We start from the raw sequence: 16,461 nt of genomic DNA on the forward strand, positions 1-16,461 counted from the left end.
AATTGTCATTATGGCCAAACAATTATATTTTTGTTTCATCAGACCAGAGGACATTTCTCCAAAAAGTACAAACTTTGTCCACATGTGAAGTTGCAAACCGTACGTACGTTCATCTCTAGGAGACAGAACGTGTCTCCTTCCTGAGCGGTATGATGGCTGCGAGGTCCCATGGGGTTTATACTTGTGTACTATTGTTTGTACAGATAAACGTGGTACCTTCAGGCATTTGTAAATTGCTCCCAAGGATGAACCAGACTTGTGGAGGTCTACAAAAAAAATTCTGGGTGTCTTGGCTGATTTCTTTTGATTTTCCCATGATGTCAAGCAAAGAAGCACTGTTTTTGAAGGTAGGCCTTGAGATACATCCACAGGTACACCTCCAATTGACTCAAATTATGTCAATTAGCCTATCAGAAGCTTCTAAAGCCATGACATAATTTTCTGGAATTTCCAAGCTGTTTAAAGGCACAGTCAACTTAGTGTACGTAAACTTCTGACCCACTGGAATTGTGATACAGGGAATTATAAGTGAAATAATCTGTGAACAATTGTTGGAAAAATGACGTGTCATGCACAAAGTAGACATCCCAACCGACTTGCCAAAACTATAGTTTGTTAACAAAAAATTTGTGGAGTGGTTGAAAAACGAGTTTTAATGACTCCAACCTAAGTGTATGTAAACTTTCGACTTCAACTGTATGTCTTTCATTATTTATAACCTGAAATAAAAGTGTGTGCCCGAAGAAGTAACATTGTTCATGTCAGTAGATATATTTGGCAGAAATGGACATTTAAAAGAATGACAGTTGAAAGGACATTTGAGGGGCTGTCAAATTGAGCGTTATTTCTCTGAACATTTGTATTTCATAATTGAATTAAAGAATTTGCAGTAGATAAATAATAGTGAGCATTGGTATTTTTCCACAGATGGATACATAATGCCACTCAAGCTTCTCTCTTTGTCCAGCCACTTACCCAAAAACATGATTTTGTTTGTGTGTGTGCAGTAGCAAGGGAATGGTCTTCATTTTTACCAGATTCTCCCAGCTTTCACAAACTCCACCTCAAGATAGCCATTTAGACTAAAGCCCTGGATGGCCATCAAAACAAAGCTCTATCAAAGGCAGCTCAGCCCTGTCAGATGGTTGTCCAGCCTTGTGTGTCTGGAGCATACTTGTATCTGCATGCTCCTGGCCTAAAAGCAGCAGAGAGGCCAATCCTATCCCGGCCTGCGCTTAATGCTCCATGCCTGGCGCCAGCTAGGCCTGCCGACCAGGGTGAAGGAAGCCATGTCTGTGCCACCTAGGCTGCCTAGTGCCTTCCCACGCCCCGGCATCCTCCCTTGCAGCCGGGCGCCAGCCCCATCTCCCCAGGCTGTCTGGAGCTCTTCCCAAACGGATGGAGGATACGGTCAACAGCTTAGATGAATGCCACATTAGGTCCTGCTGGCCTGTGGAAATCCTACTGGAAAACTGTGCTGTGTGTTCATGGATGTGCTACGGATGTTGTGTTACATGGTTTATACAGTGGGCATCCAAAGTATTCACCCCCCTTGGATTGTCAATGATCTACAAAAAATACTCCATATTTTCTAAGTGCAAAGACAATTCTACAAATGTTAACAAATTAATACTGACTAAATAACTAAAATATAGTCAGTCATTGTATAAGTATTCACCCCCTTTGTTTAGGTGACATTATATTTGAATGACTACCTCTTCTTCTGCCCCCCACACATAAATCTTCTGTAAGATCCCTCAGTCTATTGAATTTCAAGCACAGATTCAACTACAAAGACCTGGGAGCTTTTCGAAAGCCTGTGATTGGTAGATGAGTAACAATAACAAATCAGACATTGAATATCTCTTTAAGCATGATCAGGTTAATAACTATGCTTTGGATTATGTGTTATAATTATGCTGTGGATGAAGATGGCGCTGCCCGTTTTACGGGTTCCTGACCAATTCTGTTATTTTCTGTGATTTTGTTTTACATAATATTTCCACAATTATTTCCTAAGACCAAAAACAGCTTATGGACATCAGAACAGCGATCACTAACCTTGGTTTGGATGAAGATTTCTCACTCAACGAGTCGGTAGCTGTGGACATACTACTCGTTCCTGACCAGGCCCTAATCCCCTGGACTCAAAAGAGGAAGAGACAAACAAACAGGCTCCTTGACGCGATTACGTCGGCGAGTAAAAGACAATGATAATATAATTTACATCTAGCTGGTTTTTCTATGAGGTGTGTGTCTCTTTGTTAACAACACCTGTTGCACGATCGCTAATGTTAAGGAGGTCTCAAGGTTTTGCTCACCTGAGTTAGAATACCTCATGATAAGCTGTAGACCATACTATTTAGCTAAATAGTTTTCAGATAAAAACATGTGTAGCTGTCTGTTTACCACCACAAATGGATTATGGCACTAAGACTGCATTCAACAAGCTTTATAGGGCCATAAGCAAACAAGAAAATACAAATCCAGAAGCGGCCCTCCGAGTGGCCGGTGATTTTATTGCAGAAGAACGGAACTCTGTTTTACTAAAAACATTTACCAGCATGTCCCCTGTGCAACGAGAGGCAACAAGACTCAATCACCTTTACTCCACACACAGAAATGCAAACAAATCTCTCCCTCATACTCCATTTGGCAAATCTGACAATAACGCTATCATCCTGATTCCTGCTTACAAGCAAAAACTCAAACAGGAAGTACTAGTGACAATACGATAGTGGTCCAATGAAGTGTATGCTAAGCTACAGGACTGGTTTTCTAGCACAGACTGGAAAGTGTTCCAAGGATTAATCCGATAACACCGAGGAGTTTAACACAGTCACCAGCTTCCTTAATAAGTGCATCGGTAGAGGTATATCAAGCCTTTTTTTTAAAATATATACTCAAAGCTCCATTAACAGCTTTTTTAAACTACTCCTATAGAAATGGTAGTCTGTCAGGGACTCAGCAGGAAGGTCTGATTTCACTATTATTAAAACAATACCCAGATGACAAATATAAAAGGTCCAGTCCATTAAAAAAAACTGGAGGCATCTTACACTTCAATGTTCAAATGAAAAAATACTAGTGAAATACAGAGCACTCAGAATAAAAAATGTTTTACCAGGTATTTTTCATTCAGATCAGACAGATTTTTTTTACATGGACGATACGTTGGAGCACAACAACTACTAGAAATAATAGAACAACATGAAACATCTAAGAAGCCAGGCCTGGTATTCATAGCGGATTAGGAAAAGGCTGTCGATAAAGTAAGACTGGATTTTAAATATAAATGCCTAGTTTTTTTCCAATTTCGGTGAGTCTCTTATTCAATGGTTAAAATGAATGTACAACAACCCCAGGTGTAAAATAGTAAAAGTGGCTACTTCTCCAAAAGTTTTGAACTGTCAAGAGGAGTTAAACAAGAGTGTCCGCTGTCACCATATCTTTTCATTATGGCCAACGAAATGCTAGCTGTTAAAAATCAGATCAAATAACATTAGAGGATTGAAATCGAAGGCTTAAAAACGAAAGGTGTCCATGTATGCTGATGACTCATGTTTTATAATAAATCGGCAAGCTGGATCCCTGCAGCGTCTCATTGAAGATCTAGATAGGTTTTAGTCCAGAGAGGCTGCAAAAGTTAACCATGTTAGGCATCCCATATTACGTATTGGATCTTGAAAAAACACAGCTTTTACATAACCCTGCAGTTTACCTATAACATGGGCTGACGGTGAAGTAGACATACATGGTATTCATATCACAAAAGAAATAAATGAGCTCTCCACAATGAATTTCAATTGAAAATGAGTAAAAACAGACAAGATCCTGCAAACATGAAGAGGTAAATACCAGTCTATTTATGGAAAAATGACACTGATTAACTCCTTAGTCATATCTCAGTTTACTCACTTGAAATCAAATTGTATTTGTCACATGCTTCGAATACAACAGTGGTAGACCTTACAGTGAAATGCTTACATCTCATTTACTTATGGTGCTGCCTACTGATGATTTGTTTTTCAAATCATATGAGCAAAAAATATTACGCTTTATCTGGGATGCTAAACCATACAAGATAACGTGTGCCTATCTATATAATGAATATGAACTGGGTGGGCTGAGATTACTAAATATAAAAGCCCTAAACCTCTCTCAACAGTTTTACTTGAATCCAAAATGGTTCTCAAGTAGATTGCTAAGAAAAGCTCATCCCTTGTTTAAAAATGGCCTTTATGCCTTTGTGCAGATTGCCATGTCTCATTTTCAATGAATTGAACATGAAACCTTGTTCAAAGTACAGTACCAGTCAAAGGTTTGGACACACCTACTCATTCCAGGGTTTATCTTTATTTTACTATTTTCTACTTTGTAAAATAATAGTGAAGACATCAAAACTATGAAATAACACATACGGAATCATGTAGCAACCAAAAATAAGTGTTAAACTAATCAAAATGTATTTTAGATTCTTCAAAGAAGCCACCATTTGTCTTCATGACAGCTTTGCATACTCTTGGCATTCTCTTAACCAGCTTTCTTCTTAATGCATTTGAGCCAATCAGTTGTTTTGTGACAAGGTAGGGGTGGTATACAGAAGATAGCCCTATTTGGTAAAAGACCAAGTCCATGTTATGGCAAGAACAGCTCAAATAAACAAAGAGAAATACTTTAAGACATGAAGGTCAGTCAATGCGGAACATTTCTAGAACTTTGAACAATTCTTCAAGTGCAGTCAGAAAAACCATAAAGCGCTACGATGAAACTGGACATTAGACCGGGGGAAATCTGTCCTTTTGTCTGATGAGTCCAAATTTGAGATTTTGGTTCCAGATGCAAAGTAGATGAACGGATGATCTGCGCATGTGTGGTTCCCACCGTGAAGCATGGAGGAGGAGGTGTGATGGTGTGGGGGTTCTTTGCTGGTGACACTAACTGTGATTTATTTAGAATTCAAGGCACACTTAACCAGCATGGCTAACACATCATTCTGCAGCAACACAATATCCCATCTGGTTTGCGCTTAGTGGGACTATCATTTGTTTTTCAACAGGACAATGACCCAACACACCTCCAGGCTGTGTAACGGTTATTTGACCAAGAAGGAGAGTGATGGAATGCTGCATCAGATTACCTGGACTCCACAATCACCTGACCTCAACCCATTTGAGATGGCTTGGGATGAGTTGGACTGCAGAGTGAAGAAAAAGCAGCCAACAAGTGCTCTGCATATGTGGGAATGCCTTCAAAACGGTTGGAAAAGCATTCCAGGTGGAACTGGTTGAGAGAATGCCAAGCATGTTCAACGCTGTCATCAAGGCAAAGGGTGGCTACTTTTAAGAATCTAAAATCTACTTTGTGCTTTTCAGCTAACCACCACACTATGGTGTTTGGCCTGATCACCGGCGACAATGAGACAGCCTATAGGGAGGAGATCAGTGACCTGGCAGTGCGGTACTAGGACAACAACCTCTCCCTCAATGTCAGCAAGAAAAAGGAGCTGCTCTTGGACTACAGGAGACCTATATACAGTGCCTTGCAAAAGTATTCGGCCCCCTTGAACTTTGCGACCTTTTGCCACATTTCAGGCTTCAAACATAAAGATATAAAACTGTATTTTTTTTGTGAAGAATCAACAACAAGTAGGACACAATCATGAAGTGGAACGACATTTATTGGATATTTCAAACTTTTTTAACAAATCATAAACTGAAAAATTGGGCGTGCAAAATTATTCAGCCCCTTTACTTTCAGTGCAGCAAACTCTCTCCAGAAGTTCAGTGAGGATCTCTGAATGATCCAATGTTGACCTAAATGACTAATGATTATAAATACAATCCACCTGTGTGTAATCAAGTCTCCGTATAAATGCACCTGCACTGTGATAGTCTCAGAGGTCCGTTAAAAGCGCAGAGAGCATTATGAAGAACAAGGAACATACCAGGCAGGTCCGAGATACTGTTGTGAAGAAGTTTAAAGCCGGATTTGGATACAAAAAGATTTCCCAAGCTTTAAACATCCCAAGGAGCACTGTGCAAGTGATAATATTGAGATGGAAGGAGTATCAGACCACTGCAAATCTACCAAGACCTGGCCGTCCCTCTAAACTTTCAGCTCAGACAAGGAGAAGACTGATCAGAGATGCAGCCAAGAGGCCCATGATCACTCTGGATGAACTGCAGAGATCTACAGCTGAGGTGGGAGACTCTGTCCATAGGACAACAATCAGTCGTATATTGCACACATCTGGCCTTTATGGAAGAGTGGCAAGAAGAAAGCCATTTCTTAAAGATATCCATAAAAAGTGCCGTTTAAAGTTTGCCACAAGCCACCTGGGAGACACACCAAACATGTGGAAGAAGGTGCTCTGGTCAGATTAAACCAAAATTGAACTTTTTGGCAACAATGCAAAACGTTATGTTTGGCGTAAAAACAACACAGCTGAACACACCATCGCCACTGTCAAACATGGTGGTGGCAGCATCATGGTTTGGGCCTGCTTTTCTTCAGCAGGGACAGGGAAGATGGTTAAAATTGATGGGAAGATGGATGGAGCCAAATACAGGACCATTCTGGAAGAAAACCTGATGGAGTCTGCAAAAGACCTGAGACTGGGACGGAGATTTGTCTTCCAACAAGACAATGATCCAAAACATAAAGCAAAATTTACAATGGAATGGTTCAACAATTAATATATCCAGGTGTTAGAATGGCCAAGTCAAAGTCCAGACCTGAATCCAATCGAGAATATGTGGAAAGAACTGAAAACTGCTGTTCACAAATGCTCTCCATCCAACCTCACTGAGCTCGAGCTGTTTTGCAAGGAGGAATGGGAAAAAAATTCAGTCTCTCGATGTGCAAAACTGATAGAGACATACCCCAAGCGACTTACAGCTGTAATCGCAGAAAAAGGTGGCGCTACAAAGTATTAACTTAAGGGGGCTGAATAATTTTGCACGCCCAATTTTTCAGTTTTTGATTTGTTAAAGTTTGAAATATCCAATAAATGTCGTTCCACTTCATGATTGTGTCCCACTTGTTGTTGATTCTTCACAAAATACAGTTTTATATCTTTATGTTTGAAGCCTGAAATGTGGCAAAAGGTTGCAAAGTTCAAGGGGGCCGAATACTTTCGCAAGGCACTGTATATAGCCAAGTTAACATTACTCATTGTGTATTTATTCCTCGTCTTATTATTTTTCTATAATTGTTCTCTTTATGCTTTGTTGGGAAGCATTTCACTGTTAGTCTACCCCTGTTGTTTACGAAGCATTTGACAAATAAAATGTAATTAAACCACCCAGACACAACAAAGATATAGTCGTCCTTCTGAAGTGAGCTGCCGGACAGGAAGGGAACTGCTCAGGGATGTCACCATGATCTAAAACTCCATTGCAAGACTTAAATTGCTGTCTAGCCATGACCCCCAACACCTTGACAGAACTTGAAGTTTGAAAAGCATAATGGGCAAATATTACACCATCCAGGTGTGCAATGTTCTTAGCGACTAACCCGAGAAGACTCACAGCTGTATTCGCAGCCAAAGGTGTTTCTAACAACATGTACTCACTCAGGGGCATGAAAACATATGTAATCCAGGTATATTACTGTTTAATGTTGCTAATTTTTTGAGAGTATTATTGGAATTTGTTTTCCGCTGACATTAGTGTTTTGTGTTGACAAAAAATTCAAATTAAATTCATTTTAATCCCACTTTGTAACACAACAAAATGTGTCAATACTTGTCATAATGAACAAACTAATCATTCAAAATAAGCCCATTAATTCTGCCTTGTATTGGTTCATCTGAAGTACCTTCCCATTCCCTTCTATAGTGAGATAAAAATGTGTTGATGATTCAATTAAAATATTCAATTTCCTACACATCTTGATTTTCTTCCGCCTGTCCCATTAATGTGTTTTTTTTTTGCTGCTGCTGAAAATATGTATGTGATATCTGTGGGGGGAAAATGAATAGCTTGTTTAAAGATGTGGGATTGTACAGTAGCTTCCACCAGTCTAGTGTCTACTCTCTTCTACTGTACTTTGCTTGGTATCTCTTTCTGTGTGACGATGTGGCCAGCATCTAAAAGGTATCATTCTATGCTGCCTTGGGTGTCTTGGTTTGTCACTAAATTACTCGCCACACATAATTACAGAGGATGAGGTGAACGCCTCGTTTCTCTTTGTTATATGCTAAGCAGTCAGCAATCTCAAACAAAAGGGCCCTGGCTCTGGAAACTATAGGATTTGCTGCTGGGATTATAGTCTCATGGATAATGATGTGTGGTCAGCAGAAGCAAAGCTTCATTTTAATTCAAATTGGCCAGTAAACAAACCCATTGGTATGTCTGATGGTAAGAGTAACTGTCTAGTAAGCGCTGTGGTAGAGTATCGCCACTTAGCTGGATCTATTATGTATGTTTTACAGTGGAGGTCTTCTGTTATCTGATGGGACCCGCCACCTATTTGCTATTGTTGCTACATGGCTGTTTTCCACGTGGGGCATCTCTCTTACTATTTTTACTGGTAGGCAGGTTCAAGCCAGTTCAACTCTATTGTCTATTGATTTACACTGTCTATGTACTCTGTGTCACGTAGCTGTAAGATGGGATATGAAAATGCTAGTAGCCTGCATAATTCTGTTGAGATTGTTTGAAATTGCATAGGTATCGCATTGGCTTCCATACCTGGGAAAATACAGATTATCAGATAATATGACTGGACAGTGCAAGTCATGACAATTCACATAAGTATCACACATCTTGGCTGAGTTAATAGGATTATGTCAGCATTCATAATGCTTATGACTATTATTACAGTCTGTCACAGCATATTATGACAAGTGTTTTGTCACTCAGTCATTACTGTGCTATGCATTAGAGCACTCCCAGTGAATACTTACCAGGCTGAGTTATATAGGCATATAGTGTATGTCAGTGGTTTATGGCAGAGGGGTGTGTTAGGTGGGTTTACTTTGTGCGTGGGTGGGTGGGTGGGTGGGTGGATGCCCAGTTATATATGAATGCCCAGCTTTACATCTGAAATGTGTTATCATTCTGTGATGCTCAAAACACTTCTAAGTGAACTCTCTCAGACATACTGCTATTAGACTCTGCCTGGAAAACAATGAGCTGTTGCATTGAATCATTTCTCTCTCAATGTAGTTTTAATTCAAATCATCCAAAGACGTCCATTGTACAACTCATTTGACTTTTATCTTTATTTTATTTCACCTTTATTTAACCAGGTAGGCCAGTGGAGAACAAGTTCTCATTTACAACTGTGACCTGGCCAAGATAAAGCAAAGCAGTGCAACACAAACAGCAGCACAGAGTTACACATGGAATAAACAAACATACAGTCAATAACACAATAGAATAGTCTATATACAGTGTGTGCAAATGAAGTAAGATTAGGGAGGTAAAGGCAATAAATAGGCCATAGTGGCGAAATAATAAAAAATGTAGCAACTAGAGTGATAAATGTGCAGAAGATGAATGTGCAAGTAGAGATACTGGGGTGCAAAGGAGCAAAATAAATATTTAAAAAAATCTAATTTGGAGATAAAAAGTTAATACTGTGATCTGTGGCAAAACATATTACTAACAGTAAATCTGTTAATCCTCTTGACAATAATACTCAAATACTCAAGATCATTTTCCTTGACTCTCAATTGAGAGGAAGGAAAGTGGATTGATAGTGAGTTTTGAGAAAACCATGAAACATTTTCAGATTACTGTTGGCTGCACTGATTTAAAACAAGGTGCAGGCAGCCAAACATTTTGTCACTCAACTCCTCCATAATATTCCTATTACCCGAGAACTGTTTTTGTTGTTGTTATTAGACATCCCCTTCATAATCTGTTCATCTCCCTCCATTTTTTGGGTGCACCTTGCAAGCTAATTAACGGATAGAATTTTGATTGAAGTCATTATTGCTCACACCTTTGCAGCAGCACCTCAGAGATTAACAGTGAACCGTGTTCTATGAGAAGACAAAAACCTTGCTGTCACTGGAGTGGATTACTGTCTGTATAGACCTATAGGAAGGTAGAGGAAGCCAGTAATTCCTATAGAAAAGTAGACAAAGTAGAGCCACTGACTAACAACTTTCCCGCTGAGACCTTTTGTCTTCAGATTCCCATTTTCTCTTCCAGCTCCCTGACAGGACTGATAAAGACCTTGAGTCAGGCCAAAGCCAAAGCTTAGGTGACATGGAGAGTAAATTCAGCCCTAATGATTGGTGATATGCAATATGTTTTCTTTGGCTAAACGTCTGTGCTTTGTAACTCCTAAAGCACTTCATTGATTACCCATAGCTTAATTACAAATGGCATCAGCTGCAGATTGAATACGTTACTTTAAATGGCTATTGAGAAACCTTATGCTCCCTGAATGCGATATTCAATCATCTCACTTAACTAAAAAAAGAATAATGCTTTGTGAAATCCATGGTAACAATACTATTGAGATTTTAAACCCATGTTATATGAAACTTTTAAGCTTGATTCAAAATCCGTAACCACAGTTCCTATTATCATAGTCTATTGTAGCCTCTCTCTCCAAAAAAGTGTCTCTCTGGTCTGCTTTCTCTCCAGTTTAAGGATTCAGCTTATGAATGATCATTTTGGGGAATTGTTGATAATAATAATAATAAAAAATATGTATTACTATGATAATATTATTAATAATAATGTTCATCACCAACCTATAGCGAACATTTTGTTCAACCAATGCCAGCTTCTCTTGACATTGCAGTGAAGCCTACTTTCTGCAAACGAAAAAAATCTTTATCAAATCCCCATTCTATGCCTTTCAATAATAAACCAAGCCCATTACCTCACGGCAGCTTTTGTTTGCCCTATACAAGAGAGAACAAAATTGTTATTCAGGAGAACGCTTTAGATTTGTATTGTGGGTAGAATTCACAAAGAGCAGAGTTATTGTATTAAAAAGAACCATCTGTATCAGAAACAATGGCTTCAAATTATCTCTGAATACACACTGGAAAAAATATAAAGCTTTCCCTTCTCATTATGTGGGGTGGTTGTAGTGGTGGTGGTGGTGGGGGTGGGGGGGGGGGGGGGGGGTGAAGCAGACTTGGTATAACTGACTTTTGTTGTTCTTGATGCATTCTTCTCTTTTTAAATCGGCCCCTTTTCAGATTGTGTGTAGCCATAAACGGCTTTTCTTGTTACAGGGGTAGCGAGCAAAACACCAGCGTTCAGCGAGCAGCTTGAACGGTGGCACGCTGAAGTAAGAGCACTGGCTTTTGGAAAAACCTGCGGACTACCCGGCGAGCAAAGAGAGAGAGACAGCCTACCGCTGTGTCGGTCGAGCAGAGAGCGGGATCTCCGGCGGCTGAAGAGTGGTTCTTGAATCGGCCAGATACTGTTCCATCCTCTTTTCTGCCAATCAAGCAAAGATGAGGACAACACCCAAACTGGCACGTAAGTAGCATTACAGTCGAGAGTGGTCCGGGGACAGTGAAAAGCAGGCTGCGCCTATATGCAGTGCACTGCAGTGTGATAGAGTATCGCGTTATGAGCTTCAGTGGTTCGTAGGTTATTTTCCCATTGGGTACTCGGACATAATTTAAAGCTTGCTCAACACTCGCAAACATTAGATTTCAAGTAGATTTATATTATAAATATCCATCATGTACGCGTTTAGTGGTTTGTTTTGTTTTTGTAATGGCTTTGTTTGTTTTGTTGACTACTGTTTGAGAATTGTCCCATTATGTATTTTTTTTAAACATTTTGTTACACAATTGTCCTCATTCTTCAGCAGTAGTAGCCTAATATTTGACCTTTAAACACTGTTCTTAATCTTTTTTCAAGATGTATTGATTTGGCCTTGATCTGGGCTACTTGAGAGTAGGCTGTCAACCAAATATTGAAACATCACACTTGTCAAATGAAATGTTTAATATGTATTAATCCATTTCTGAGTTTATACTGATTTATAGTTTGAAGTTAAAGAGCAATATAGCAAATTAGAGAACAGAAATGTTTGTGGGTAGAGTTAAGTTAGTATAACTATATTAGGTTTAAAATTGCACTCTTTAACCATCCACTCTCCCTTTTCCTTGGGTGTTTCATAGGCTACATGTATTGAGTGCTTATAAATTAATATTTTCTTTGGTGCAGGCCTACTGCTCTCCAATCACTAGCACGACACCTAGTGGACAATAATATAAAATGTCGAGATTCATCATGGTTATTTTCTGTCATTTTTCTTACCATGAAGTCTCTCTCTATCTCTCTGTCTCTCTGAGAAAAGTAAGGAGCTGTTTAAAAAGTAAATCCATTGATTAAATAAACATATTACATCCAATTAGTAATATCAGTGCTGGTTATGTTGGATTATATTCAGTAAATATGGATATTTTAGGACTTTAGTGTGATTAAAGATATAATGAGTTAGGCTATAGGCAATAGGGTTTTTATGGGATATATATTGAGGCAGGCCTAAGGGTTATTATGGGAGGTATATTGAGTAAGGCCATAGGCCTAAGGGTTATTATGGCAGACATGGTTTTATATCGAGTCAGATGTCCATTTTGAAAGGGAGAAAAAAAGGATTAAATTTTCCAGAAGGGTGGGCTATAGGCTTTTAAAAAACAATATTTAACAGATTCCCTCTAAGATATTTTCACACTCATTATGTTCAAGAGTTGATAGGAATGGGCCTGCATTTAATGAGAAACAATGTGTTTTTATTAAAAAGTTAATTTGCTATGAATTACAGTGTTTTTCTTTCTAGTTTGTACATGAATAAAATAGCCTATAAATGTGTTATTATTGATTTTGCTCAGTCGAGCCTTCTTTAAAAATATGTTTGTTTTATGGTGCAAATAGTACTGGTTTTGGTCTATCGAGTGGTCAAACGGTGTTTCCCGCAAATCGGTTAGTTGTCGAATAGTTTGCTAATTGCAAATGCAGGGACATTCCTGTTAAGGATTCTTAAAGATGTTGCAGACTCCCCGCTGTTGCTTTTCCCATTATCGTAAACAGATTACATACAAATAGCGGGGAAAACACTCGAACGCAGAAAGAGAAGCGGCTATTTCTGACTGTTGTATCTCCACATCTCACCCAATTCCTCAAAAGTGAAACCGTTTGAATATGGTGGTAATAAACTCTTTACCAGTTTGTATATCATTCAAATAGGTATTGATGTTTTGTTTAATAACATGTACAAAATAGGCATAGGCTATAATTATTATATTAATAGTATAGGCTGGACGTTGTAGATTTAAAACTTTATCTCGCTCAAAACTGTGTCCAAAAAATACAATATATTCAGTATCAAGTTTCTCAATAGATGTATGTAGGCGATAGGCCTATTTGATGCTTTTCCAACATTTCCAGCATAATTTGCCAACTGTTTTACCATAAGCGTGAATGTTTTGAAAATAAATTAGCCTTCTAAACCTGTAGTTGGTATACAAGTTATATTATTAGGCTACAGCGCACAACAGAACAAACTAACATAAGCCATAATAGTGTTCCATGACACCTTTTAGGTTTATACGTTCATAAAGGTTATTTGCTATTGTCCCTTTCGCCAGCAGACGGCGCTAATGGCATGTTACAACGGGCTTCGTGTGGCTGATACAACCTTTTGGAACAATTATTATTATTTGTTTTAACCTTTATATAACTAGGCAAGTCAGTTGGAACTATCCTATATGTGAATTAATATGCATAAACACGTGCTTTTACTGAACACATATTAGGCGTGTTAGTGTATTTTCGCTGTTCATGCTCCATCAGCTTTTGTAGCTCACAGTAATCTAAATTATCCATCAGATATGCCTATAAAACATTGTCCAAGCCTATTTTCCAATGCCAATTGTTGATGTTATAAATGGAAAATCTATGGACAAAAATGCCTGTTATATTGGCCTATCGTTGAAGTGGTGACCCCTCTTGGTCATATTGTTTGTGAAAACTTTTTGTATTATATAATTTTTTGTCTTGTGACGAAGTGAATTTCAACAAAAAAGATCTTAACGGAATGTAGTCATGCTTTTGTTCGGGCTGATGTACTGACAACACTCGAAACAAAACTAATTATTTGTGATGGGCATGTCTGTTTTCTGTTGGCATTCAACTTCAGTTGAATTGAAGCTCATCCATTTAAACAATGGGGAAACAGCTAAGATTACCTATCCGCTTTTCAGTGCAAAAACCGAGCTGAACTTGCTGATCGATTTCTTAACTCAAAACACTTATATTAATGTAATGGTATTGCTACACATCGCCTAATTACTTATAACGAATTATCACCCGTATTGCTAATAGCTTACTACAACTAGACTACTACTTTCACAACTATTTCTTCAACTGTCACTCTAGGCCTACTGATAAAGAAGTGATTATTATAAGCAAAGGCTAGGATATTTGTATGTGTACGTTTTGATTTATGCTCCATTTGCTTTTGCCTCTGTTTTGTCGTTGAACATTAAAAAAAATCACTATATAGCCGAAATAGCTATCTTGATCTAAAGACACATTGAACATTTGATTCAGTGAAGATGAAATACCGAATGAAGTTTGAAATGTTATGTATTATGCTTCCAAATAACGTTTGAACCAGTTTAAAAATGGTAGCCTATAAAAGTTTAAAAAGCTGAATTGGTCCGATATGCTGTTTACTTAACAACATAAATGTATCCTACTGTATAAGTTCTGGAGCTTGTGTTCCTCGATTTTCAGTAGGAAGCACTTAAAGTTTGCCATCCTAGTGTAATGTTCCCACTTTAAGCACTTGGAATAATACATATATAGCTTCTATTGGTTGATAACCGCAGCTTCTGCCTCAGTGCTCCACCACTGACCGCGAGTAACCCCGCCCCTTTATGATAAATAAAAGACACAATCCTGGCCGAGGGAACAGTCGCTCTGTGATTGGTCAGGTAAAAAGGCATTTATTCCCTGACAGCACTCATCCCATGAATGGTTGTCTATTAACTTGTTCAAAAAGTATCCGGAGTTGTCAAGGCTCTGGCGAAGAGGGAAAAGTAGTTTGTTGTTTCTTTGAGACCAAGAGAGAAGTTTTTGGACACAACAGGACCTACTGGCTGAAGGCAAAAAGACGTTTACTATTTCTGCAAAGTTACTGAAAACGTCAAGGTAACTCCAGCTACCTTTGTGTTGGACTTTTTTAATTGGTCGGCAAGTTTAATAAAAATCTGTTTATAATGTATAACATGATGGAAACTGAACTGAAACCAACCGCACCCCAGACAAATTCTGGGGTTACGGGGAATTCAAATGCATCTGGAAACAACCTGAAAAACAGTCCGGACCGAGTCAAGAGACCCATGAATGCCTTCATGGTTTGGTCGAGGGGACAACGAAGAAAGATGGCACAGGAAAACCCCAAAATGCACAATTCGGAAATAAGCAAAAGACTTGGGGCCGAGTGGAAGCTTCTATCCGAGAGCGAAAAGCGACCTTTCATTGACGAAGCGAAGCGTCTCCGGGCTCTCCACATGAAGGAACATCCGGATTACAAATACAGACCCCGGAGGAAAACCAAGACCCTGATGAAGAAGGACAAGTATACTCTGCCAGGTGGACTTCTTGCGACAGGCGGCAATGCCATGGGCGCTGGAGTGGGTGTAGGGGGAGGCTTGGGCGGTGGGGTTAATCAAAGGATGGACAGTTACGCACATATGAACGGCTGGACCAATGGAGGTTATGGCATGATGCAGGAGCAGCTTGGTTATGGGCAGCACCCTGGTTTAAACGCTCACAACACCGCACAGATGCAGCAAATGCACCGCTATGACATGAGCGCACTTCAGTACAACTCCATGACAAACTCCCAGACCTACATGAACGGATCACCCACGTATAGCATGTCATACTCACAGCAGAGCACTCCTGGAATGACTCTGGGCTCCATGGGTTCGGTGGTCAAGTCAGAGTCCAGTTGCAGTCCCCCCATAGTCACGTCTTCGTCTCACTCAAGGGGTGCTCCGTGTCAGACTGGAGACCTACGGGACATGATCAGTATGTATTTACCGGGTGCTGAGGTGCCGGAGCAAACTGCCCAAAGCAGACTCCATATGTCCCAACATTACCAGAGCGCACCTGTACCAGGCACGACGATTAATGGCACACTCCCACTATCACATATGTAAATAAACTTTAATAAGAGAAACTGGACTACTATGGACTATTTTTGTACAGACATTTTTGGGTGGTAAAAGTTGTACAGAACTCAAGGAAATAACTTTTTCTATAAAGTTTTTCAATGGTGTATGAGTTTGGAAAGTAGAAAGTGGGAGAGTCTCAATCAGATGTTTTATTACTGCAATCACCTTTTGTACAGTATTTATATATAAAAAAAACATAACAATCAGATGTAATTTTTGTAAACTACAAGAGGTTACATTTTTATAAACCGAAATTCTGCAGAAAAGACAATGGCAGAATT

At 39.1% G+C, this 16,461-nt stretch overlaps 1 protein-coding gene and 1 long non-coding RNA gene across 6 annotated transcripts in view; both read left to right on the top strand.

The window, feature by feature from the left end:
• LOC110521547 (uncharacterized) overlaps nt 1–16,461 on the top strand; it is a 142,092-nt gene that overhangs the window by 92,752 nt on the left and 32,879 nt on the right. For all 5 annotated transcript variants that reach the window (XR_002473162.3, XR_016495167.1, XR_002473161.3 and 2 more), the window contains one exon: nt 11,210–11,459. This is a non-coding gene — a long non-coding RNA (uncharacterized LOC110521547). The remainder of the gene's footprint in view (nt 1–11,209; nt 11,460–16,461) is intronic.
• LOC110521546 (transcription factor Sox-2) lies at nt 15,084–16,185 on the top strand. The gene has a single exon (XM_021599151.3). The coding sequence runs from the start codon at nt 15,218–15,220 to the stop codon at nt 16,163–16,165; it is 948 nt and encodes a 315-aa protein (XP_021454826.1). The 5' UTR covers nt 15,084–15,217; the 3' UTR covers nt 16,166–16,185.

The sequence above is a fragment of the Oncorhynchus mykiss genome, chromosome 4 (assembly GCF_057628025.1).
Source record: "Oncorhynchus mykiss isolate SJ-2025 chromosome 4, ASM5762802v1, whole genome shotgun sequence".
Taxonomy (NCBI): Eukaryota; Metazoa; Chordata; class Actinopteri; order Salmoniformes; family Salmonidae; genus Oncorhynchus; species Oncorhynchus mykiss.